The 25,265-nt window shown below is 44.7% G+C and overlaps 1 long non-coding RNA gene and 1 gene segment (V, D, J or C); both read left to right on the plus strand.

Moving 5' to 3' along the window:
* The first annotated feature begins 1,457 nt into the window (after positions 1–1,457).
* The window catches only part of LOC136326481 (T cell receptor beta constant 1-like), a 224,555-nt gene continuing 200,747 nt past the window's right edge, over positions 1,458–25,265 (plus strand). The window contains 2 exon segments of the C gene segment in view: positions 1,458–1,575; positions 1,707–2,006. Coding sequence covers positions 1,527–1,575; positions 1,707–2,006 — 349 coding nt within the window.
* LOC136326486 (uncharacterized) lies at positions 20,585–22,971 on the plus strand. 2 transcript variants are annotated; one of them, XR_010729457.1, is made up of 3 exons: positions 20,585–20,696; positions 21,858–21,980; positions 22,071–22,971. It is a non-coding gene; the product is annotated as an uncharacterized lncRNA (long non-coding RNA). The 2 variants fall into 2 exon arrangements; XR_010729458.1 differs by having other exon boundaries at positions 22,074–22,971.

The raw sequence follows: 25,265 nt of genomic DNA on the forward strand, positions 1-25,265 counted from the left end.
AAACATGTTTGGGTACTCCTAAATAAAGCATCAACTATGCAGAATAACACAGGAGGGAGACGAGGAGACAGAGAATACACAAGAGAGGCCAGAATTGGTCATTATCAAAGCTAAGGCAGAGGGGGCTCATTAGACTGTTATATCTAATGTGCATATATTAGAAATTTTCATAATCGAAAGGAAAACGATTTTAATAACTTTTCCAATGTGATACATAGCAGGATCAACTAGTGCAGAACATGTGGTGTGTCCATAACCACTGGTTAATTACACCAGACAGGGTTTCATGCTATGATGGTAGCTGTGTTATATTTGTTATTTGTTGCATTGAAATATTGAACACTTCCTTCTTCATAGCAGCAATAATTGATGTTATGCTAAAATGACCTCCTTTTTTGTGTACGTGTGTATTTTTCCAAAGTTAGAAGCAAGGAGGCAGTCAGGCAGACTCCCACATGCACCTCACCAGGATTCACACAGCATGACCACCAGGGGGCGATGCTCTGCCCATCTGGGTATTGCTCCATTGTGGCCAGAGCCACTCTAGCACCTGAGGTGGAGGCCATGGAGGCATCCTCAGTGCCCGGGCCAACTTTGCTCCAATGGAGCCTAGGCTGTAGGAGGGGAAGAGAGAGACAGAGAGGAAGGAGAGGGGGAGGGTAGAGAAGCAGATGGGCGCTTCTCCTGTGTGCCCTGGCTGGGAATTGAATCCAGGACATCCACACACCAGGCCGACACTCTACTGCTGAGCCAACTGGCCAGGGCTGCTAAAATTACCTCTTCATTCAACTATTTTCAATTATCTCAAAATATGAGTGAAGGTATTAAGTATTTCTTAGAAATACCCACATCAAGTGAAGAATTTCGTGAAATGAGCCAATATCTTCAGAAATGATCTTCACACAGGAAATGTTGACCAAGAAAGCAGTGGCCATTAGGAGAACAGTGGCAATTTGGAACAAAGTTAGTAGTGCTGACCTTCTTTCAAAAAAGAAAAAGAAACACCTTTCAAGCTTTATGGTGAATATATTCAACTTGTATAGGTTACCTAGATCTGAGTTAGGGGGAAAATGAATAAATGCAGAAAGGATAGAAATGTTAGTGTCACAATCCTACAAAGAGACTGGATTCCCCTTCTTTGAAAAGACTGAATGTTTTTGAGAGCCTTTTCAACTAGGAGAATGGTGCTTCTGGGAACAGCTGAACAAGTGAGCCCCGGGAAGGAGAGAGCCTGCTTGCTAACAGGTGGCAGAGGAGAACCAGGGAGGGAAGAGAAGGGAGTAAGGATTTCAGCCTCCCCCAACAAGACAGATGATAAGTACACCTGAGCACCTCCTACCGGAGCAATAAAGGAAAAAACAAGTTTAGATCTTGAGGCAGGGGGTGTGGCTGCATCTTCCTCTGAGGCTTAGAAAGTTGGGAGGGACAATGTCAATCACTGACTGAACCCTCACCATTTCCTATTTCCATGCCTATTTCCCCCACCATTGAGAGCTGGAAACGCCTCCTTCCTGCCTCTCCCTGCCATGCGCTCCATCCTCCTCAGCTGGGCAGCCTTGTGTCTCCTGGGAACAGGTGAGTTTGGGAAACAGACAGGAAATCCTGCCTTAGGTTCCCCAGGTCCTGGCTGATGCTTCTCTCTTGAGACTGCAGCAAGAGGACCCTTCCCGGACTCTGCCTCCAGTTTCTGTTTTGTTTCCTCACAGGGTCCATGGATACTGGTGTCTTCCAGAACCCAGGGAATAAGATCACAAGCACAGGGAACAGCATTGTCCTGAAATGTTCTCAGAATAAGGGTCATGACTCCATGTACTGGTATCGGCAAGACCCAGGGCTGGGGCTACGGCTGATCTACTATTCCATCAATGTGAAAGACATTAGCAAGGGAGAGGTCTCCGATGGGTACAGTGTCTCTCGAAAGGAGAAAGACAAATTCCCCCTCTCTCTAAACACCGCCAGCCTGAACCAGACAGCTGTTTACTTCTGCGCCAGCAGTTACTTACACAGTGTTCCTCGGCCACCTGCTCTCCACACAGAAAGGCGGGCACACGGGGAGAGTTATCTGCTCAGAAGGCACAGAGGCTCCTGGCTGTGGAGTGGGGGGTCCCGAGAGCTCTGACGAGTTCAATGCTGTGCGAGCCTCAGTGTGAGCTCACGGAAACCTGGGGCTTATGCCCAGCCATGGGGTGACTCTGAAACCACACGCTAGACTGAACCTGCTCTCGTGCTAAGTGACCCTCTTTGTCTCTTCTCCTCCTCCTCCTCCCTCTCCTCCTCCTCCTCCTCCTCCTCCTTCTTCTTCTTTTACAATTACAGAGTATATTCAATATTATTTTGTATTAATTGCAGGTTGTACAGCATAATGGTTAGAAAATCAAATACTTTATAAAGTGTTCCCCCGACATTCCCAGTGCCCACCTGGCCCCTCACATAGTTATGACGATATTACTGGCTGTATTCCCTGGGCTGTACGTGACATCCCTGTGACTATTGTGTAACTACTGACCTACTGACCTGTGCTTCTCAGTCCCCTCACCATCTTCATCCAGCCCTCTCCCCCCTCTGGCAACCATCAGTCTGGTCTCTGTGTCTCTGAATCTGTGTTTAAATAAATGGAGAGAACGGGACTCCTGGGATTGATCTTTGAGACTCAGAATCAAAGCCCAAGACTTTCTGCTGAGACGAAGTGAGGAACAGAGAGGAGAGAAGATGGTGCTTGGGATGGGTCCCATTTACTGCCGCACCGCCCCAAAACATTTCGCTGATACAAGCCAAGTGAGCACCTGTCGGAAAGGGCTGCTGACTTGAGTGTTCCGTTCCTGCGCGGTTGACGGTGCAGTTAAAAGACGGATGAATGGAACCTAAATTGAGGAAGTCGGTAGAATCAGAATGCCACGTCGGTGAGAATTAAGACCCAGAAAGCTGTGTAATTGCCACAGGATCGTCACGGTACATTTTCTGAGAATGCAGTGAATGTCAGTCCCTGCTTCAAGCCCTTCACATGTGTTGTCTAAAATGGGTTGCCTCGTTGGACCCTCGGAACCTGCTCTCCTGGGCCCTGTCTGATCGGGTTGCTCTGTTCTCTGGGCTGGTCCTTTGAATGTTCTCTCTCAGCTCTGCAGAGTTCTTTCTAGTTCATCCTTCAGCATGCCCCTCAGACGTTCCTTCCCTTCCCAGCCTTCCTAATTAGGTCAGATCCTCCCATGACAGCCTCCCAAAGCTCTGTGGGCCTCACCTTCACAGCTCAGAAAACAGCAGCGATTTAATGTGTTGTAAAGAGAGCAGAGAATTGAGTCAAGATAACTAAGCCAAGTCTCTCACTCACTTTGGATGTGAGACTGGAACAGAAATCTTAGTCCTTTGATGAGTGAAGGGATGGACATGACCGCATGGAGCCACCAGGATGGCTTCGGGGCCCAGACAAGTCGCAGGGGCTGTGTCGTCACACAGTGACCTCCCCAGAGCTGGGAGACGCCCTTCTCACCCTAACTGTGCCCGTGGTGCCAGGTCCCTCTGCTTCGTGGCCCTTTACCTTCTGAATAAAGGTAAGTCAAGATGCAGATTCTCTAAAACCAGAAAGGAGCTGTCCCCTGCTCAGGGTCAGCATCCGGAGCCAGCATGGAGGCCATCCCAGACGCCTTGACAATTTCTGTCTCCTTCCTTCAGGCCTCATGGATGCTGATGTCCCCAGACCCCAAGATGTAGAATTACAGGGACAGGAGAGATGATCACCCTGGACTGTTCTCAAACATGGGCCATGGCAAAATGTGCTGGTAAGGTCAAGACCCGGGAAGGGGGCTACAGTTGGTCCATGATTCCTATAATGTGAATAGCACGGAGAAAGGACAGCTGCCCTCTGATTCCTCATCTCCAGAATTAGAAAGGAACATTTCCCTCCCACACTGGTGTCGATCAGCCCCTCATGGACATCGCCATACCTCTGAGCCCAAGGTCATACACACCGCTCCAAGGGCACCTGCTACCTGCACTAAAAGGGGAGTCACAGAGGTGAGGCCGTTCCACCTTCATAAACCTAAATCACCAAAGCCACTGTGAATCTTCCCAGACCCCTCAGCCCTGAGGGGCCAGCGCGGTCTGAGCCACACTCGGAGCGGGAAACTAACCCCGGGTCAGTCCCTCCAAGCTGGGGCATGCTGAGCCCTCAGTCGGGGCTGACCTCTCCCGTGCAATGTCCAGCTGAGGCATGCCCAACCGTGTCCTTCAAGGTAAGTGTGATATGATTGGACAGATGCCTTATGACTCCCTGCAAGAAAGCCTTTGGTAGCTGGGAAGCAGGAAAGGTTCCTTTGGCTTTCTCCATAGGCTATCCCTACCTGGTCACAGTCTGTCTCACCTGGTCACAGGCTGTCTCTGCCTGTTCACAGGCTGTCTCTGCCTGGTCAACAGTTCCTTCCTCACGTACAACTAGATACTTCATTCACACTCAGCGTCTCCAAGTCCCAAGCCCCATCCCTCTTCCCACCATTTGGAATAAGAGAAGGACCAAAACTAATTGCTTTCAGTACTTCACTTCCTAATCAATGGAATTTTAACTAAATCTACCTGAGCCAGAAACTGTGGTTACAAAGAAAACCCTCCAACAGCTCCTTGGATCTCTGGAGACTTCCCTGACCGCTGGGAAGCTATTCCACACACCGAAGCTTCTTCTCACGTGAATGTGCCGAATCCTAGAGATAGATGTTGGTCTCCATCTGCACCTGTGACCTCGAATAGGCAATGGACAGAAGTGCAGGTGTCATCCAGGGGGCCCTAAGTCTCCCGAGAAGAGGCTAGTGCCGGGCTCACAGCTGAAACCTCTGTCTTGAGGCTTCCAGAGAGCCCAGCCAGTCAGAGCCTTCATATGGCTCAATCTCCTCACCATGGTATTATTATTTTAATATTCGAGAGAACATGAATTAGACTTATCTGGTCACGTTCTAGTATTGCCAAGCTCCTTAACCTCTCTAAAGATAACTTCCTAACTTTTAAAAGGGACTCAGTAATATCTGGCTCCCGGAGGTTTTATTTAGTAAAGAAAATGTATGCAGACTGCCTAGCATTATCCCCGGCACAAAAATTAGTCTTGATAATAAAAGATATTAGTAGCGGTGATACCAGCAGCAGTATGACTAGTTTACCAATTTGAAAACTCAACCTCAATGTGTGATTACTATGTATGGTGATTCCAGCCAGTGAACATCTGCACTGACTTAACCCTCACAGCGACTCTATATGGTCCGTCCTTTTATTCACACAAATTACAGCTCGTAAAATGGAGCCACAAAACAGTTCACTTACTTGCCTCAGACAACAGTAAGTGATAGGACCAGTGTTCCCATGCAGGCATTCTCTCTCTTAACTACTACCCTAGTGGCAATGGCACATGTTGGGTAATGTCACACAGGTCATAAAAAACAAAGGAATAGCATGCATCGACCCAACAGAACAGCGGTTTCTCCCAATCGGAATGGTCCATGGAAGCCAGAAGCTGGCCAGCGCTCTGCTAAGGGAAAGGAAGGGAAGGGAAGGGAAGGGAAGGGAAGGGAAGGGAAGGGAAGGGAAGGGAAGGGAAGGGAAGGGAAGGGAAGGGAAGGGAAGGGAAGGGAAGAGAAGACTCCACGTACGCAGGAATGGGATGAAGGGCAAAGGGCAGAGACAGTGACGTTGCAGGCAGGCAAGAGCTAGAGGGAGCCTGACCAGGTAGTGGTGCAGTGGATAGAGCATTGGACTGGGACCTGGAGGACCCAGGTTCTAAGCCCCAAGGTCACCAGCTTGAGCGCAGGCTTATCTGGTTTGAGTGTAGCTCACCAGCTTGAGCCCAAGGTCGCTGGCTTGAGCAAGGCGTCATTCAGTCTGCTGTAGCCCCCTGGTCAAGGAGCATATGAGAAATCAATCAATGAACAAATAAGGTGCCACAACAAAGAATTGATGCTTTTCATCTCTCTCCCTTCCTGTCTGTCTGTCTCTCTCTCTCTGTCTCTGTCACACACACACACACAAAGAGCTGGAGGGAGACCCGGTCCTTCTCCCTTCTCTCCATGGGCTCCGGGCTCCCCCAGGGCTGACAGGCTTTCTGTTCTCTTCTGAAGTAGCTAGGGAAGAGGGCGTGGTCGCCCTCTGTCCAGGAAGCAGGTGACAGGTGCTGGTGTCAGAAACTAAATTCATCACTGTCCCAGACGACGGCGTTTGGTGTCCATGTCCGACGCTGCCATGAGAGGCAGGCTCCTGTGCTGTGTTGTCATTTGTCTCTTCAGAGTAGGTGCGTCCTGGGAGCAGGTGAGGGACCCTGTCACTGCCCTCTTGGCTCTTACAGCAAAACCTTTCTTCAGGGGCTGTGGCATCCATGTCCCCTCCCCGGGCTCTGTCTTTATTTGATCATCCTTTTATTCCCCCCGCAGGCCTTCAGGACACTGTGGTCACACAGTTCCCAAGACACAGGGTCTTGGGGACAGGAAAGGAATTAACGCTGCAGTGTTCACAGAACTTGAATCATTTTGCAATGTACTGGTACCGCCAAGACCCGGGGTCTGGACTACGACTGATCTACTACTCCACTGGTGCCAACGCCACTGAAAAAGGAGATGTCCCAGAGGGCTACCGTGTGTCCCGAAATAAACTGAGTCATTTTCCCCTGACGCTGGAGTCTGCCAGCACCACCCAGACATCTGTGTACCTCTGTGCCAGCAGTGTATCCACAGTGCCACACGGCCACATCCTCTCTGCACAAAACAGGCGAACCAAGGGGTGAGGGGACTCTGTCCTCAAGATTCCTGACCCCAGTCAGGCAGAGATTCTGCACAAGACTGTGCTCAAGCCGCCCTGCCTTGACCTTAATACCCCCCACTTCTCTTCCCCATTCTTGGCCCATCTCAGACATCTGTCTCTTGTAATCAGTCTTTTGATGGTTGATGTTTCACGAGGTGACAGGGCGTTAACCCAGTGTTTATATTTTCTAAGGCACACTTCATTTTTCAGTTACAGATGTGGGAAAATTTTGATGAAATTGCATTTTGATCGAGTAAAGAAAAAAAAAAGTCCCTACTTTCAAAAATAACTCCAGGGTTTTGCAATGGAGTCTCTCGATGACTGGTCATATTATACAGGAAAATAGGTATTGTCGTGGGACTTCCTCAGATGGGGAGGGCTGAGCATGAACCAAAGAGGATGCAGAGGGCAGAGGTCAGAGGGGAGGGGAAAGTTTGCAGACAGCACGTGGGCTCAGGCTTACCCAGAGTGGGATTAAAACAACAGCAAGTTGTGATCTCACAGTTTTGCATGTCAGAAGTCCGGGATGGTGGGGCTGGGTTCTCTGCTCGGTGTCTCGTTAGGCTAAACTCAAGGTGTCATGGGGCTACATTCTCTGCTGAAGCCCAGCCCCCTGCCTCACTCTTATTGTTGGCAGGACCCAGTTCCTTGCGATGGAAGACTTAGACCCTGTTTCTTTGGTGGCTGTCCCCAACCAGCCTCCCTGAGTTCCTTGCAGTCTCTTTCCGGGCCCCCTTCACCTTCAAAGCCAGAAACGCTCATAACATTCTTCTTCTGCAGAAAGCTCTCTGACCTCCCCTTCTGTGACCGGCTGGAGAGACTGTGCTCTTAAAGGCTCATAGGATTAGAACAGATCTACCTGGGTCTATTCCCTTTTGCCAAAAAAGGAACGTAATCCAGGGGTAATAGATATCTCACCATATTCCTAAATTCCACTTACGCTCAGAAAAGGTGGGGGTTATACACTGGCATGGTCCACCGGGCCGTTCTCAGAATTCCACCTGCCACGTCATGGAGAGCAAAGACTGAGAAAGTCGGGACTCTGGAGAGCTGAGTCCCGCTGCACCAACCGTGGGTCCATGCAGCCACATTCTCTGCACACGAATGGCACATGCAAGCAGCGCAGTGACTCAGCCCTCACAAGCGATGTTCCATCTCTCTGGCCCTTCTTCCCTGCTCACAAAGCCTTCTAAACACAGCTCGGCAGGGTTTGCCACTTTAAAGACCCATGTGATGAGATTGGGCCCACTTGGACCATCCAGGATACTCTTACCCTGCTCTGGTCAGCTGATTAACAACCTCAACTGCATCCACAACCCGAGTTCCCTTTTGCAATCTAAGCATTCACCATTGTGAGGATTAGGCCAGTGGTCCCCAACCCCTGGGCCGCAGACTGGTACCGGTTCCATGGGCCATTTGGTACCAGTCTGCAGAGAAAGAATAAATAATTTACATTATTTCTGTTTTATTTATATAGATATTTAAGTCTGAACGATGTTTTATTTTTAAAAAATGACCAGATTCCCTCTGTTACATCCGTCTAAGACTCACTCTTGACGCTTGTCTTGGTCACGTGACACATTTATCCGTCCCACCCTAAAGGCCGGTCCGTGAAAATATTTTCTGACATTAGACCGGTCCATGGCTCAGAAAAGGTTGAGGACCACTGGATTAGGCCTTCCAATACCGTGGAGGGGCCTGTATCCTGCCTACTCTAGTACTGTTCCACTAGAGGGCGCTAAGATATCCTTTAATAGAAACATTACGTTTCAGACAACAGTGGAAGAAGACCATGTTCATAACAATGAACACCGTGTCATCAACTGAAAGAAAAAAACCCAGTATACAAATACCTCTCATGAGGTCTTTCAGGAGTTAATCATACAGTGTAGAAAAGTTTATAGGGCAGAATGTTTCCTCAGACCCCAAAGGGCCCAAGTGTTAGCAAAATAGGATTTGACGTATCGTGAAAATTCCACAGTCTGTATCTAGGCTCAAGATCATCCACAGAAAAGAAATATTTTTATATATTTAAAGGGATAAAACTTGCATTCTTCCACAGGGGTTTTAAAGGAATGGCGCCTCACCTGGGTAGCAGGAGGCATCACTATGTCTTGCTGTCAGGATACTGGGCACAGGAAGGGTGGATGAGACACATGCGTCTTCCCGTAGAGACACGCCCAGTTGAAGTAGTTTCTCTCCTGTGGGCATGTATTAAAGTCATGCTGCCATTGAGCAGAGCATCTGGGTAATGACGGCAGATGTCAGCCCAACTGGGTCCACCTTAACTAGAGCTCGCAGGGTGTGTATCTCAAGACTGTATAATCTCAGAAACAAATAGGTAAAATGTACAAGCCCTCTTTATGAAAATGCACTATTTAAAGGGTGGTGATACTTAAATACAGATTGGGAGCTATGTGGATCTGACACAGGAGGGGCTGTGGACTGCAGTGGTTCCAGGCTGGGTCCATGTGGGACCGGCAGACTGTGTATCTTAATGGCCAATGTTATTCTGGCCCGTCTCTCCCTTCTTAGCATAGTGATGGCAATTACTTCATCCAGTATTCATTAGTCGAAATGTTGTTTCATATATTCTTATCCTCCAAAACAAAGGGCGATAATTGAAAATCAATCCTGAATCAGCCAGGCTGGGATAACAGCAGAGTCAGTGAGTGTGAGGGTGGGGTGGGGGCCTGCAGGGGTGATGGGTGGGGAGAATCTGTTCTCCTAATATAGACAGCTGTGAATCCAGGAGATTGTGGGTAGCCCACGACTTGGATGCGCTGTGGACCGTCAGTTCTGCAAGCAACCCTGAGAGGGCTGAGGGGGTGGCCTAGGCAAGCACAGCCTAAGGGAACTCTGGGCTTCCTGTTTGCATGGGGGAAGCAGTTTGAGGTCACTGAGTGGGTCCTGGGAACGTATGTGGAGCTGACACAGACTCCTCACTGCCAGGAAGTGGACATGTGCCGTGATCCTCAGTATGTGCCCAGGGGGCAGGCTCCCTGAGCCCACAGGGGCCTTGGGGGTGGTGTAGGGCTTGGGATGGCAAGGGCTGCATAATTAGTGTCAGGCTGGGGCAGGCAGAGGAGAATAAGGTACACTGTGAACATATGGGGACAGTGCTCAACCTGCAGCCACCCCTGTAGGGGGCTGTGCAGGACAGGGGGAAAGTGGCCCAGAGGCAGCCTACATGGCGAATCCATCAAAACAGTGACGTCACAGGCATCTGCTCCTATCAGGGAGCTGGGAGGTCCAGCATTTCAGACCGCTCACCCCAGGACACCCCGCCCCGAGCTAGGAGTCGTCTGGGGATACTGCCATGGGCCCCAGGCTCCTCTGCTGGGTGGCCCTTTGTCTCCTGGGAGCAGGTGAGCCCTGGACACCCTGTCTAAGCCTCTGACAGGCATCCGCCATCCCTGAGACACGAGCCTGCCGGTGGTGGCCGCAGGGGGGACTTTCCTGTCCTTGGCGCCCAGCCTCTGTCTGTCTCCTCCCAACAGGCCCAGGGGACTCTGCAGTCACCCAGAGCCCCAAACACCTGATCAAAGCAAGGAACCAGTCAGTGACCCTGAACTGTTCCTTAATCTCTGGCCACCGCTCTGTGTTCTGGTACCAGCAGGCCCGGGGCCAGGGCCCCCAGCTCCTCGTCCAGTATTTGAACCTGAAAGAGGGAGCAAAGGGGAACATGCCCGATCGGTTCTCAGTGCGGCAGTTCAGCGACCACCGCTCTGAGTTGGCCGTGAGCTCGCTGGGGGTGACAGACTTGGCCGTGTATCTCTGCACCAGCAACCCTGGCACAGCCCTGCAGTGTCACCAGGGAGCTGAGCACAAACTCCCCCGCCCAGCGTGGAGCAGCCTTGCAGCTGCCGGTCTGTGAGAACCTGGGGATGGCGGGGGAGACTCCCCGTGACTTGGGGCCCCAGGGAGGGCAGCCTTTTCCGGGACAACAGAGGACAGGAAGGTCTGCAAAGAGGATGATTTTACATCAACATGTTACAAATAACAGTCTCTTAAAAAAAAATCATGCAGTTCTAACTCTATTCTCAACCATCTTTAATCTTATTTTCTTCCACAGACTTTCCCCAAATCTCAATTTCTTCTCTCTAAATCAGTGTTTCCCAACCTTTTTTGTGCCATGCCCCACCTTAACCATTCTAAAATTTTTATGCCTCCCCATGTAACATACATAATTTTTAACATTAAAAAATTGATTTGTTCACTTAATAAACATAAATGATAGGTTCTAGGAAGAAATCACTATGAAATTGTTAACAAAACACAGTAAGTAAAATTTCAAAACATTTCATGAAAAACAGAAATTTAAATTCCAAATAATTTTAATACAGATTTTTCTATATTACTTTATTATTTTAATTTAGTGTGATCCTTGCGCTTGATGCTTGCTGCACAGAGATTTTATATTAGGTTCCAATTTGGTTAGCTTTAGTCTCAAGTCTCCACATTGTTTTATATCTAGCTGATTTCTTTTCTTTTTACCAGTAAATCATTTACAGCACTAATCCACATTCAGCTAAAAATGAAGATGGAAACGGTAGCAATAGTTTTCTTGCACATTTGGTTGAATTTGGGTATTTGATTTCTGTTTCCTCACAAAGCCATGCCATCGCTCTTTTGATATTAAATAAAGCTTTAACTGACTCATCATTTTGCAATTCTGTGAGTTCTTCTTGATACTGCATATTTGATATATCAGACAAATGCACTAACATTGGCTGCATCATCCATGTTGGGAAATCAATTTGTTTTAAATCAGAAAATCTTTCTTTTAAATCAGCCGATAGAATATTCAAATGATTGACAATAACAAGTAAAGTGGTATCAGTTACTTCACATTTTTGGAGCCAATGAAAGTGTTTAAAGTTTTTGTTGTTAATATGTTTCTGACATAACTCAATATTGGTAATGAAACCAAATATCTTTGCTTTTGCATCGACAAGAGTGTTATTTGTTCCTTGAAGTTGCTTATTTAATATATTTAGTTTTTCAAAGATATCTGCTAAATAACTCACAAATGCTTTACCATCTATTGTTAACAGATACTTCATTTCAGGTTTGTCGCTTAAAAAATCACTAAGAGTATCAAACAGTTCCATAAATCTTTTCAAACAGTTTCCTTTAGATAGCCATCTTACTTCAGTATGAAGTAAAAGTCTCACATGGTCTTCATTTTGTTCTTCACAAAATAGCTTGAAAAGACGCTCACATTTGGCACTAGCTTTAATAGCATTAACACACTTTATTACTGTATGTAATACTTCATTCAGAACAGGCGTGATGTTTTTAGCTACCAAGTTTTCCCTATGAATAACACAATGCACAAGAATCATTTCTGGATTCGCATCTTTCATCAATTTTAAGCAGCCATTTTTCTTGCCCATCATATTGGGAGCAACATCTGCAGCACAAGATGTAATATTTTTCATTGGTATATCATTGACATCTAAGTAGTTTTTTAGCTTATTATATATATATCTTTGGAGGTAGTGGTGCTTTCTAATCTTTTACAGAACAACATTTCTTCAGCAAAATGTCCTTTATTAATATATCTTACGTAAGTTATCAATACTGCCTCACTGTCTCTCAAAGTTGATTCATCCATTTGCAAGGATAATTTTCTTGTTTTCAGCTTTTCAATAAGTTGCTTTTCAATATCCTCACTCATTTCTTCTATTCTTCTGCTAACAGAATTATTACTGAGTGGCATAGCTTTTACATCTTTGTCATCTTTTTCAAGAACCGTTTTAAGAAATGCTGATATTGACAGTTTTATTAAATTCTCTCCTATAGTGTGATTTTCTCCAGTTTTAGCAATGAATAAAGAAATTTGATAACTAGCCTCAAGAACACGATTATTAGTTGAAGTATGAGCAGTAAATAGAGACTTTAATGTTCTTTTTTCAAAATTTTTCTTTAAAGTTTTAAAGTAACTCAAATCTGAATTAATATGAGCACTATGTTTTGCCTTCAAATGCACCTCAAGACGACCTCGTTTCATTGATTCGTTGGTCAAGCATTGCTGGCATAAAAGACAAAAAGGAATCCGCTCATTGTGAACAGCGGGTATGAACCCAAATTTTAAATATTCCTCCGAATATTGACGAGTTTTTTTCTTGCTTGCACCACTCATTTTACTATGGGCTATAAGAAATAAAAATAAGATCAATTAAAAACTAATATTAAAATATGTGTTAAAATATATTCAATGTGACAGAGTAAACCTATACTAAAAATTCATATGTATTTAAATGTATATAACACATTTACTACACTACCACTGCAAATCAAAAGGTATCTATATTTTTTCCACTTGACAAAATTTTCTGGAAAGTTATGCTTCTAAAATTAAAATTGTCGTGCATGCACTATTATAGCCTCAATAATATTTATAAAATATTAGTGCTTTCTAGCCCCGATGCAAGAAGTACTTAATAGAGTTTAATACTGATAAAAATAAAATCAAATACTTACCAATTATATCTATACAATATATATATGTATATTTATTGAATCAACTAGCTTTTACAACAGTTTTGACTGATACTTATTTCAAATTAACACCAACTGAATGATGTGAAACACTACAGAAGTTGCGATGGGCCAATTAGGTGAGAATAACTGCATTGTTTAGTGAGTTTTTAAAACGTTCGGGGTTCCCCGCGGCAGATGGCACGGCACGCTCCGCGGTGAACCCAGGATGAAGTTTACTTGACGACGCCAATCACCCAGTTGATATTTTGTCTCGTCAAATGAAATTATACTTAATAATTATTTACCGCAATTATTTAAGAATTGCGTTTTTTGTTAAATTTGGCACCGATATCTAGCATTGCATTTAAATGGCCCGGGGCTAAAGAGTTAACGTCGTGTCAAGTCCATTTTCAAATTGCCCCCCTTAACTATCGAATTGCCCCCCTGTGGGGCATGGGCCCCATGTTGAGAAACACCGATCTAGTCAGTTTAACATTCAAAAATACGTCAATGTAGTTTAACATCTAAAACACTAAAAAACAGAAAAATCATCTGATCATCTCTACAGATGCTCAAGAAACATTTGATGATACAATCCAATATCTGTTCCTGATAAGAGGTCTTGGTAAATTAAAATCATTTGGAAAAGTCCTTCCCCTAATCAAGGGCATTTATTAGGAAAACGTGTGGTCAATAGACATTTTTGCAGGTAGACTATGGTAAGGTCAAGACACATATTGTAATCCCTAGATCAAACTCTGAAGTAGCACAAAGAGGGAGAATACTGTTACGTCAACAAACAATGCTCAAATAACTGTATCCATGTGGAAAAATAATGAATTTCAATCCTTCTCTCATTCCTTAAACCAGAAGTGGGCAAGCCGTGGCCTCTGCTTGTTCTTAATGGCCCACAAGTCAACCAATGACGTTCACAGTTTTAAGTGGTTGAAAAAAATTTCAAAATAATATTTTGTGACATACGAAAATCATACGAAATTCAGATTTCTGTATCCATACACAAAGCTTATCGGAACACAGCCACGCCCACTCACGGTCACAGCATCACCAGCTGCGTTATCAACACAGTGGCCGAACTGATTAGCTGCGACAGAAACCCCCAAATAGTTACCATTTGACCCTTCACCAAAAAGGTTTGCTGACTCTTGCCATGAACAAAAATGAGTATAAGAGGTTGTCAGTTCAATTCTCCCTACCTTTCTCATAATACATACATACATATATACATACATAAAATGAATATGAGATGGGTCAACATTCTCAATGATCTATAAAATCTTAGGAAAGAAAGCACAGTAAATTATCTTCATGACCTTGCAGTTGGCAAAGCTTTCTTAGAGGACAAAAAAATATTCTGTTCTTTGAAAAGCACATTTTTAAAACAAAAAAATTTAAATCATGTTCATCAAAAGATATTAAGGAAAAAATACATATCTATCTGAGAAAGGACATGTATGCAAATAGAAATAATTACTGTAGAGGGTGATGTCATAGTAAGGGCAGCATGGGAGATACTCTTGATCTCTCCTCTGGAAATTTCAACAAATTGAAAAGCCCTCAGGCAGCAGTGAAGGAAGGAACGACAGCTGGGCTCAACAGCGGGCCTGAAAGGTTCTAAGGTGGAATCAACCAAAGGTGGGAAGGGCTGAGAAGGGGCTGGAGGAGGAGAGGCACTCTAGGGGCTCCAGAGAGGGGAGCAACCTGGAATGATGGGGTCTCCTTTTGCGGGGGTGGGGGTGAGATGGAAGGGCAGTGGGGGGAGATAGTAAACTGTGCCAGGGTCCTAGCTGGTGTTCCCGCAATCTGCCCGCAGCCCACACTGGGTATACAGAGGAAAGCAAAGTGCAGCCACCAGCTTCCCAGGTCCTGCCTCCCTCCCCGGGGAGTACAGAGAGTGACAGACATACGACACAACTAGTTCTCCAGGACCACTCTCTCCCCAGAAGAAAGAGGTGCCCCGTGTCTGGTCCCCTGCTCTGTTGAGACAAGAGAGGAGCCCCAGAGACAGGAGTTCGCCATTGCTGAAGGAGAAAAGCTGTAAAAGCTATAAAGCCCTCACAACACACCCCCACCCATCATCCTGAACGCAGCCCCGCCTCCATCCTTAAGGCAGCAACATGGCCACGGAGGTCAGGGGAGGAACTTTGCTGACCTGCAACTTGTAATCCAGTGCCATCTACTAGAAGAAAATAGAAAAACCTCTCAAAACTGAAATTCATTCTTTTTTTCCCTTTGAATTTCATCTTTCATGTATATACATATACATATACATACATATATATATATATATAAAATTTTGTCTGTGGTTGTTTTGTTTGTTTTTGATTTGGAGGGTTGTGCTTTGTGGGTTTTCTCTTTGCATTATTTTTTTTAATTTCTCTTTTAAAATTTTTAATTATTTTAGTTGTTTTTTGTTAGATTTCTTAACAAGACCACTCTCAAATGCCATCAAGGAAGAAGGAAATAAATAGCATGGCTACATAAGAAAGAGATGTAGTTCAGAAAGAAAATGAAAAATCTCCAGAAAGCAATCTCAATCACATTAAACCTTGGAGTTAAATGGTAGAGAATTCAAAATTTAAGTTCTGAAAATTAACGAGATATGAGAAAACACTAATAGGCAATTCAGCGAGCTGAAAAAACTAAAAAGCAAAAATAAGATCATGAATAAAATTAATACTTCACTAAGGAGACTGAAACTTTAAAACAGGGATGACAAACTCAATACATGTACTGAAAAATAAGGTAGCAAGTTTAGCTAATAGAACAGGACAGATAGAGGAGAGAATCAATGATAATCAACAACAGGCAAATGGAGATGCTACAGAAAGAAGAAGAGACTCCAAATGAAAAAAATAAAAGAGAGCTCTATAAGAATTGTCTGACTCCATCAGAAAGAACAATTTAAGAATAATGGGTACATCAGAAGAAGAGAGGGTGAAGGGAATGGAGAGTCTATTCAAACAAATTATTGATGAGAACTTCCCAAGCCTGTGGAAAGAGTTAATCTTCAAATCCAAGAAGCAAATAGAATGCTGAATTACCTCAACCCAAATAGAACTACTCCAAGGCACATCATAATAAAATCGTCATAAATCAGTGACAATGAAAGAATCCTCAAGGCAGCTAGGGAAAAGAAGAACCTAACATATAAAGGAAAGCCCACTGAGTTAACACTAGACTTCTCAGCAGAAACTACAAGCCAGAGGGAGTGAACCCAAACATTCAAAGTTCTGAAAGAGAGGAATTACCAGCCAAGAATACTATATCCATCAAAGCTATCCTTCTAATATGAAGGAGAAATAAAAACTTTTCCAGACGTACAGAAGCTGAGGACATTTATCACCAGAAAACTCCCACTGCAAGAAATACTCAAGGGGATTTATTCTATCAGATAAAAGAACAAAACAAAACTACAAATAAATTCTCCAACAATGTTACAATAAAAACAAGGATAATTTGTGACAATAATATCATAAAAGGGCAGAGATTAAAGATCTGCAGTAGCAAAGGAGGATGGAGTGCAGAAGCACTCATACGACAAAGGACTCTTGTATATATGATAATTTTTCTCTTAATAACCTTAGTAAACATCCATGAAAAAGAAACCCAATACTGAAACATACAGCTTAAAAAATATATATAAGAAACAGGAAAGAAGTATGAAATACTATCAATTAAAAACAACTGACAGAAACACAAAAGAGAACCAAAGGAGACACAGAGCTACCAGAAAACAAAATATATAATGGCTGTAGGAAATTCTTAAGCATCAATAATTTCCCTAAATGTAAATGGACTGAACTCACCAATAAAGAGGCACAGAGTAGCAAATTGGATAAAAAAGCAAAATGCAATAATACAATACCTTCAAGAGACACACCTAAGCTGCAAGGATAAAAGTAGACTTTAAGTGAATGGTTCTTTGAAAAGATCAATAAAATTGAAAAACCCCTGGCTAGACTAACTAAGGAAAAGAAGAGAAATGACTCATATAAACAAAATTGAAATTTGAGAGTAAAAATTACCACAGACATCATAGATATATAGAAGATCATACTAGAATACTATGAAAGATTATATGTCACCCAATTGAACAATCTAGAAGAAATGGGAAAGTTCCTAGAACTATACAATTTTCCTAGACTGAATCATGAAGAAGTAGAAAGCTTAAATAGACCCATAAGCAAGGAGGAAATAGAAATAACTATCAGAAACCTCCCCCAAAACAAAAGTCCAAGACCAGATGGCTATACTCGTGAACTCTACCAAACATTCGGAGAAGACTTGGTAATATCCTTCTCAAGGTCTTCCAAAAAATAGAAGAAGCAATACTCCCTAACACATTTTATGAGGACAACATAATCCTGATACCAAAACCTGGCACAAAATAACACAAAAAAAGATAACTAAATACCAATATCTCTAATGAATACAGACCCAAAATTCCTAAACAAAATACTAGCAAATCGAATACAACAATACAGTAAAAAAATAATACATCATGATCAAGTGGGATTCACTCTAGGAGCACAAGGATGATTCAACATATGTAAATCAATTAATGTAATACACCATGTCAACAAAACAAAGAAAAAACTCATATGATCCTATCAATAGATGCAGGAAAGACATTTGATAGGATACAACATCCCTTTATGTTTAAAGCACTCAATAAAACAGGTACAGAAGGAAAGTACCTGAACATAAAAAAGGCCACATATGACAAACCATCAGCTAATATCATACTAAATTGTGAAAAAACAAAGACTTTTCCTCTAAAATCAGGAATGAGACAAGGCTGCCCTTTGTCTCCACTTTTATCAACATAGTTCTGGAAGTTTTAGCCAGAGAAATTAGGCAAGAGAAAAAAATAAAAGGCATCCAGATCAGGAAAGAAGAAGGAAAAGTATCACTTTTTGCAGATGTCATGATCCTGTATATTGAAAACCCCAATGATTCTACAGAAAGATTATTAGAAACAATAAACCAATACAGTAAATTCTCAGGATAGATACAAAATCAACATACAAAAGTCTGCAGCTTTCCTATACACCAACATGAAACTTTAGAAAATAAAATAAAATAAAATAAAACAATTTTTTTACAATTGCAACAGCAAGAAAAAGACACCTAGTAGTAAACTTAACAAAGGATGTGAAGGACCTATATACTGAAAACTACAAAGCATTATTGAAAGAAATTGAAAAGACAATGAAATGAAAAAATATTCCATGTTCATGGATTGGAAAAATCAACATAGTTAAAATGACTATATTATCCAAAGCAATATACAAATTTAATGCAATGTCCATTAAAATCCCACTGTCGTTTTTTAAAGAAATAGAACAAAAAATCATCAAGTTTGTATGGAACCATAAAAACCCCTGAATAACCAAAGTAATCCTGAGATAAAAGAATAAAGCTGGAGATATCACACTGCCTGACTTCAAATTATACTACAGAGCCATGATAATAAAAACAGCATGGTATTGGCAGAAAAACAGACAGACCAATGGAACAGAATCAAGAACCCAGAAGTAAAACCACATATATATGGATAAATCATCTTTGACAAAGGAGCCAAAAGCACACAATGGAGAAAAGAAAGCCTCTTTAATAAATGGTGCTGGCAAAGTTGGAAAGCCACAAGCAAAGGAATAAAACTTGACTATACCTTGGTCCCATGCATAAACATTAATTCAAAATGGATCAAAAACCTAAATATAAGGCCTGAAACAGTAAATCACATAAAAGAAAACATAGGTACTTATGGACTTTGGCTGTAGAGATCATTTTGTGAATTTGACCCCAAAGGCAAGGGAAGTCAAACAAAAATAAATGAATGGGAGTATATTCAACTAAAAAGCTTCTTCACAGCAAAAGAAACCAACAACAAAACAAAAAGGCAGCCAACAAAATGGGAGGTGATATTTACAAATACTAGCTCCTATAAGGGATTAATATCCAAAATATATAAAGAACTCACAAAGCTCAACAACAAGCAAACAATCCAATGAAAAAATGGGGAGAGGACCTGAACAGACACTTCTCCCAAAAAGACATACAGAAATGAACAGATGCTCATCTCCACTAGTTGTTAGAGAAATGCAAATTGAAACTACACTGAGATACCACCTCACACTTGTTAGATTGGCTATTATTAATAAATCAGATAATAACAAGTGTTGGAGAGGCTGTGGAGAAAAAGGAACCCTCATTCACTATTGGTGGGAATGTAAACTGGTGCAGCCACTTATAGAAGAGAGTATGGTGGCTCCTCAAAAAATTAAGAATAGAACTACCATATGACCCAGCAATCCTCTCTTGGGTATCTATGCAAAAAACTTGAGAACATTGATATGTAAAGACTGGATGGTATCTTCTTTCCTAGAACACTTATTGGTAAGATTTAGAATTGTTATTCTCTTTTTAGAAAAAGGTGTCATGTGACCCTCACTAACACATGCGAAGAGTGAGCTAGAGACCAGTAAACATAAAGCAGGAGTAGCTGTGCAGTATCCTGGCGCCCAATTTAGAGGGAATCCAGCCAGTTTGAGCAATGTCAATAGCACTACTGCACAAGAGGCCGCTTGAGGGCGCTGTAGATCCGTGCAGTGACCCCAGTGGTGCCCTGGGGGAAAGGGAGGGTTAAGTGAGAGAGTCTTGGCTAGGTCCCTGCATCAGAGAGATTATCTGATGACTCAGAAGTCCTCTGATCAGAGCTTCTCACATTAACCCACATGCAGGTCGGTTTGTCAGAGCTGGGAGCCATGCACTTGGCCCTGCCTGGAGTTACCAGCTCTCTTGAAGCCTCTGTTTGGTGGGGAGCGTGATGGGGCTTCAGTGGAGCAGCCTTTGTGATCCAGGCAGGTGAAGAGCAAGGAGCTGTGGGGAGGGCCACCTACCGCAAACCCTTCTCAGCCCAGCTGCACCTGCTGGTAGGAAGATAGACAGAGGGACAGAGAATGCCTGGTCCAGCAGAGCCTGTCCTGGGAGCAGGGTGCCTGCAGGAGCTACAAGGACAGTGACTCAGAACCGTGACATCACAGGCACGCCTCCACACAGAGCAGAGGGAGCAGCAACACCTCCACTGTCTTATCCCAAAGACCGGAGCCCTGAACAGGGACATGGGCAGTCCTGTTCTGCCTGGGTCTCTCAGGGGCACTCGGCTACTCTGCTGTGTGGCCCTCTGTCTCTTGTGGTCAGGTGAGTCCTGAGCTCAGGTGGGACCAGTCTTGAACCCAAGTTCTCAACGGCAGCGGGACATCTCTTGACTGTGCTGGTCTCCAGCTTTGGTCTCCTTCCTCCACAGGGTCGGTGGCTGCCAGAGTCTCTCAGTCCCCAAAACACCTCATCAAAGGCCGCGGCGGGGAGGCTGTTCTGAAATGCCATTATGTAACTGGACACAGCAGAGTATACTGGTACCAGCAGGCCCAGGGGCAGGGCCCCCAGTTCCTCATTGAGTATTACGAAAAGATGGAGGGAAATAGAGGAAACATTCCAGATCGCTTCTTAGTTCAGCAGTTCGATGACTACAGCTCAGAGCTGGCCATGAGCAAGGTGCAGCTGGGGGACTCGGCCGTGTATCTCTGCGCCAGCAGCTTAGACACAGCCCTGCAGGACCCGTGCTTGTCTGTACTCAAACCTTCCTGTCCCAGCAGGGATGTCGGGGCGAGGGAGGCTTAGCCACATCCCATGGATGTTTCTGCCTCTTTTCTCACACTTCCTGCCCTGCTGAACTCAGCCTGAGCATTCCTGAATGTTCTCCCAGCTCAGCCAGAACCTTGCAATTCCCAGCACAGGGGAGAAACCCCGGCCCTGTGACTGGACTGTGGACATTCCGTTGAGAGTTTTACTGCACAGTTGACACTGTGTTCAGAGCAGGAAGAGCTCAGTACACCATGGTATAGACAGGATCTGTAGCTCCCAGAGGCTCCATATATTTCTAGCTGTCAAACCCACATCACCATGACTCCGGAGTCACCATTCCCCTAGAATCTCATGGTGCATCATGGGCTGTGACCTGTAAGATGTAAGAGCACCATGTCCCCCACCTTAGGAGCACCTAAGCGGGGACGGGGAGGCCGCACATCATGGGTGTGGCTACACAGCCGATCGCCTGTCCACTTGAGAGGTGATATGCTCACGAGGACACAGAACAGCTGTTGGGCCTTCTCTGTCCATATTCTGACCTGCCTTGGTCTGGTGGCTCCGAAAATATTTGTCTGAGTTTTTGCATTTGTAAACCAATAATGCATGTCTTGCAGAGATTTTATACAATGAAATAAGGCACTTAATAAAAAAATATATAGCCTCAAGTGATTTTAGTTCCCTATCAACTCTGGGACAAATCTCTAGTCTGGCACAATTATGTGCTAAGTGCAGTTCTGGTATCAAAGGCAGACCAGGATTCCTTTAGCCTGACTCACAGGTATTCCAGACACAAAGCCCTCTGAAATGCAAATACAGTGGGCTGAGCTTTTATTCAGGGAAATTAACTTCAAAGGGAATTAACTTCTTAAGGGAAAATGAAAATGAGGCCCTTGACAGGACTTCCTGGTTGATACAAGTCTGATATGCAGGAAGGAGGGGTGCTTCCGGAAAGCTGTGGCTTCAGAGAGACTGTGATCACTCCTTCTCTTGTCCTGAGGTTGCCATGGGCTCCAGGCTCCTCTGCTGGGTGACCCTCTCTCTCCTGGGGACAGGTGAGTTCTAAGAACACCAAGATCTTTGCATGTTATCTTTCCAGTGATTATCCCAAACATTTCCTATTTCCTTTGTCTTTCCTCGCACAGCAGAACTCACAGAAGGTCGGGTCACTCAGTCACCCAGACATAGGATCATAGCCAGAAGTCAGGCCGCGACTTTGTGGTGCGATCCCATTTCTGGCCACCAAACCCTTTACTGGTACCGGCAGACTCAGGGACAGGGCCTGGGGCTTCTGATTCGCTTTGAGAATAAAGACGCCGTGGATGATTCCCAGTTGCCCAAGAGTCGATTTTCTGCAGCGAGGCCCAAGGGAGCACACTCCACTCTCAAGATCCAGCCTGCAGAGCCAGGGGACTCGGCCCTGTATCTCTGCGCTAGCAGCTTAGCCACAGCGTCATGGGGACACTTCCTTCCCGTGCACAAAACAGCAGAGCTCTCCTTGCTCTGTTCTGCCCACAGCCGCTCTGAACACAGGCCGTCTCTTATTCCCTGTGCATGGGAAAGGAGTGGGCCCGCAGAGACACGCAGTGGTGCACATTGAAGGGAGGACGTGAATTATTTCTTGCAACATCAGGGCTGAACACGTTTGCAAATAATTATAACTCGGGGATCTGAAGCACTTCTGAAGGTAACAATTCAAGGATGCAAAACTGAAATGGACTTATCTATCACACAGACTCAGCCTTCCGGGGCTCACGATGCTTTTCCTCTTATAAAAAAAAATACACAAACACCAAACATCTATACCAAATTGAATAATAACACGGATGGTGATTCTAGAAGAGCAGCAAACTGCAGGCTCTCCCTCTGGGGTTGCTTTTACCATCGAAAGGATTTTCATTGACATCCTCCTCCCTCAAGCCCCCTAAGCCTTTCTTAGCCAATTTCCCGCATCGAAGTCTCAATAGATCACATGTGTTTGGAAAACACATATTCCCCTGTCTTGCGGAAATATGTTGGTAATAATGACATTGCAATGATAATGGCGATGATTTCAGCTATTTTAGTCAGTCCCTTTTCAACTTCAAAGGAATACACACCAATGGGTATCCAGGCAACTGGTCCCAAATCTTAGCTCAAAACCGATTCTACTTTCCCCAGAGTGGTCTAATTCTGCAGTGTAACCAGCACAGCTCAACATTGTATCTAGGTCAGAGCTGGTCCCTAAGGTCTTCCCAAGAGAGCATGTTTGTGCTGTTTCTGCCCACTGGCCAGTAGGGGGCACTGTGGCCTCATTGTTATCTGTAGGGAAGGTCTGCCCAGGAGGATGAGGATTGAGGGAAACCCTGGGGTGGGGACTCAGATAGAGGGAGTTGCAGCTCCTTTGGATGATGGTGAGAATGAAGGAATTAGATACCAAGGCTTCTCACTATTGTGGTGGGCTGGGTTGGGCCAGGCCAGCCCACCTGCTCTGTTGTTCTACAGAGGGTACGTGGGGGGTAGGGGTGGGAATGCCAGTGCTGCCGGTGACCACATCAGAGGGACCCTGGCCCCATGGAGTTGACAATCACAGAGACACTAGCAACAAATCCACTTCTCAGGAAGGCCTGGGATGCACCAGCACAACAGAATTTCTCCCCAAGAACGTTTGCTGTTAGCAGGATGATACCACCTTGTAGTTCTGAATTTGCCAGCTACCTGATGCTCCCACGAATCTGTTGGAAGCTTATGAGGTCTGGGGAGAGACGGTTTTTTTTTGAGCTTCCCTTGGCCACGTTCCAAATTCTTTTCATGTGACAGTGTGCCTGTCTCCCTCTGTATCATATACTGTCTCTAACTTCTGCCTCTTTCACCAGTGGTCATTGAGTCCCACAGATCCTGTAATGAATGTATTAGACTCCTATTGCTGCACTAACAAGTTACCACAAACTTTGTGGCTTGAAACAACACAAATGCGTTCTTTTACAGTTCAGGAGATAAGAAGTCCGATGTGGATCCAACTAGGTCAAAGTAAAGGTGTCGGCAGTGCTGTGTTCCCTTTGGAGACTCTAGGGGACCATCTCTTCTCTTCCTTTTTTACCTTCAAAGGGACACCCTCAGTCCTCGGGTCGTGGCCCCTTCCATCTTCGAAGCCTACAATGACCAGCTTGAGCCTTTTCTCACACTACATCCCTCTGACTCTTCTTCCTCCTCCTTCTACATAGTAATCCGCTGATTAGCCACCTCAGTTTCATTTGGGACCTCAGTTCTCACCTGCTATAGAGGATAACACATCCACAATGTCCTGGATTAGATACAGATATCCTGGGGAAGGCATCATTCTGCCTCCAACACCTAGGTACCTGGTAACAGGGGAGGAACACTGATCTTTTTGAAAAACAAGATGGTGGCAACAGTTTTATGTTTTAGGTTCTACAGGAACCAGAGGCAGACCCACAGGGAAACGGGTCCCTCAGATCACACCACCTGGCCTGAAAACTATCTGCTTTATAGAATTGTCCTGTGCTCCTCAGTTCAGGGGCTTCAGCAGTACGTCTCTGTGCTAACCACAAAATATGGACGTACACAAGTCCTTCTTCTTGGTTAACATGCAACTCTGGGTGGTTATGATGACTCTTTTCCATGGCAACGGGCAGAAAGGAGGCCTGTGTTTTACGTCCCAGGCAATCCAGATTTCCCTGAGCTCTGTCCTATAGCCAGCTTCCCACTAGTCATTGTCCCACGTTTTCCCATTCAGAAACCCGAGCTTTTAAATTAAAAACAGTGAAGAATAAAATCTTGACTGTGTTTATGCCAAAGACATGATCTGTTTCTATATCAAACTTCAGTGCGTTCTCTGTCCTCCTGGGTCCTCCTTGCTGAGTTCAGACCATTGTTCTCTCCCTGCTTTGACCCCCAGCCCTTCACACACGTGGCGTTAGAGTATTATACATTGTGGCTGCCCTGACTCCTTTACCCTCAGGTCTCTGCTCATTCACTCTTCTCCCCACTGTTGATCCTGCCATCACTGGGGACGTCATCATCACATGGACAATTTATGTGGGTTTGACTTCTCAGTTTTTTTGACCTCCTCACTGACAATGACTTTCTTACTTCCAGTCTTTCCCAGATGCACGGCCATGGTTCTAGGCCACGAGATGAACTACAAAGGAGCACTTTCCCAAATTTCCAAGTCAACCCTCCCTTCCTTCCGTCCGTTCCTCCTTCCTCTCCATCTCACTAACTCAGCTCCTTCCTCCTACAGTGCTTCTAGCCACTGACCCTCAGCCACGCACCTGACAGTTACAGCATGCGAAGCCCCATGTTCTTAATTCTCACATTGTCCAAACCAGGTTCAAGGT

The sequence above is a fragment of the Saccopteryx bilineata genome, chromosome 2 (genome assembly GCF_036850765.1).
Source record: "Saccopteryx bilineata isolate mSacBil1 chromosome 2, mSacBil1_pri_phased_curated, whole genome shotgun sequence".
In the NCBI taxonomy this organism is placed as follows: domain Eukaryota; kingdom Metazoa; phylum Chordata; class Mammalia; order Chiroptera; family Emballonuridae; genus Saccopteryx; species Saccopteryx bilineata.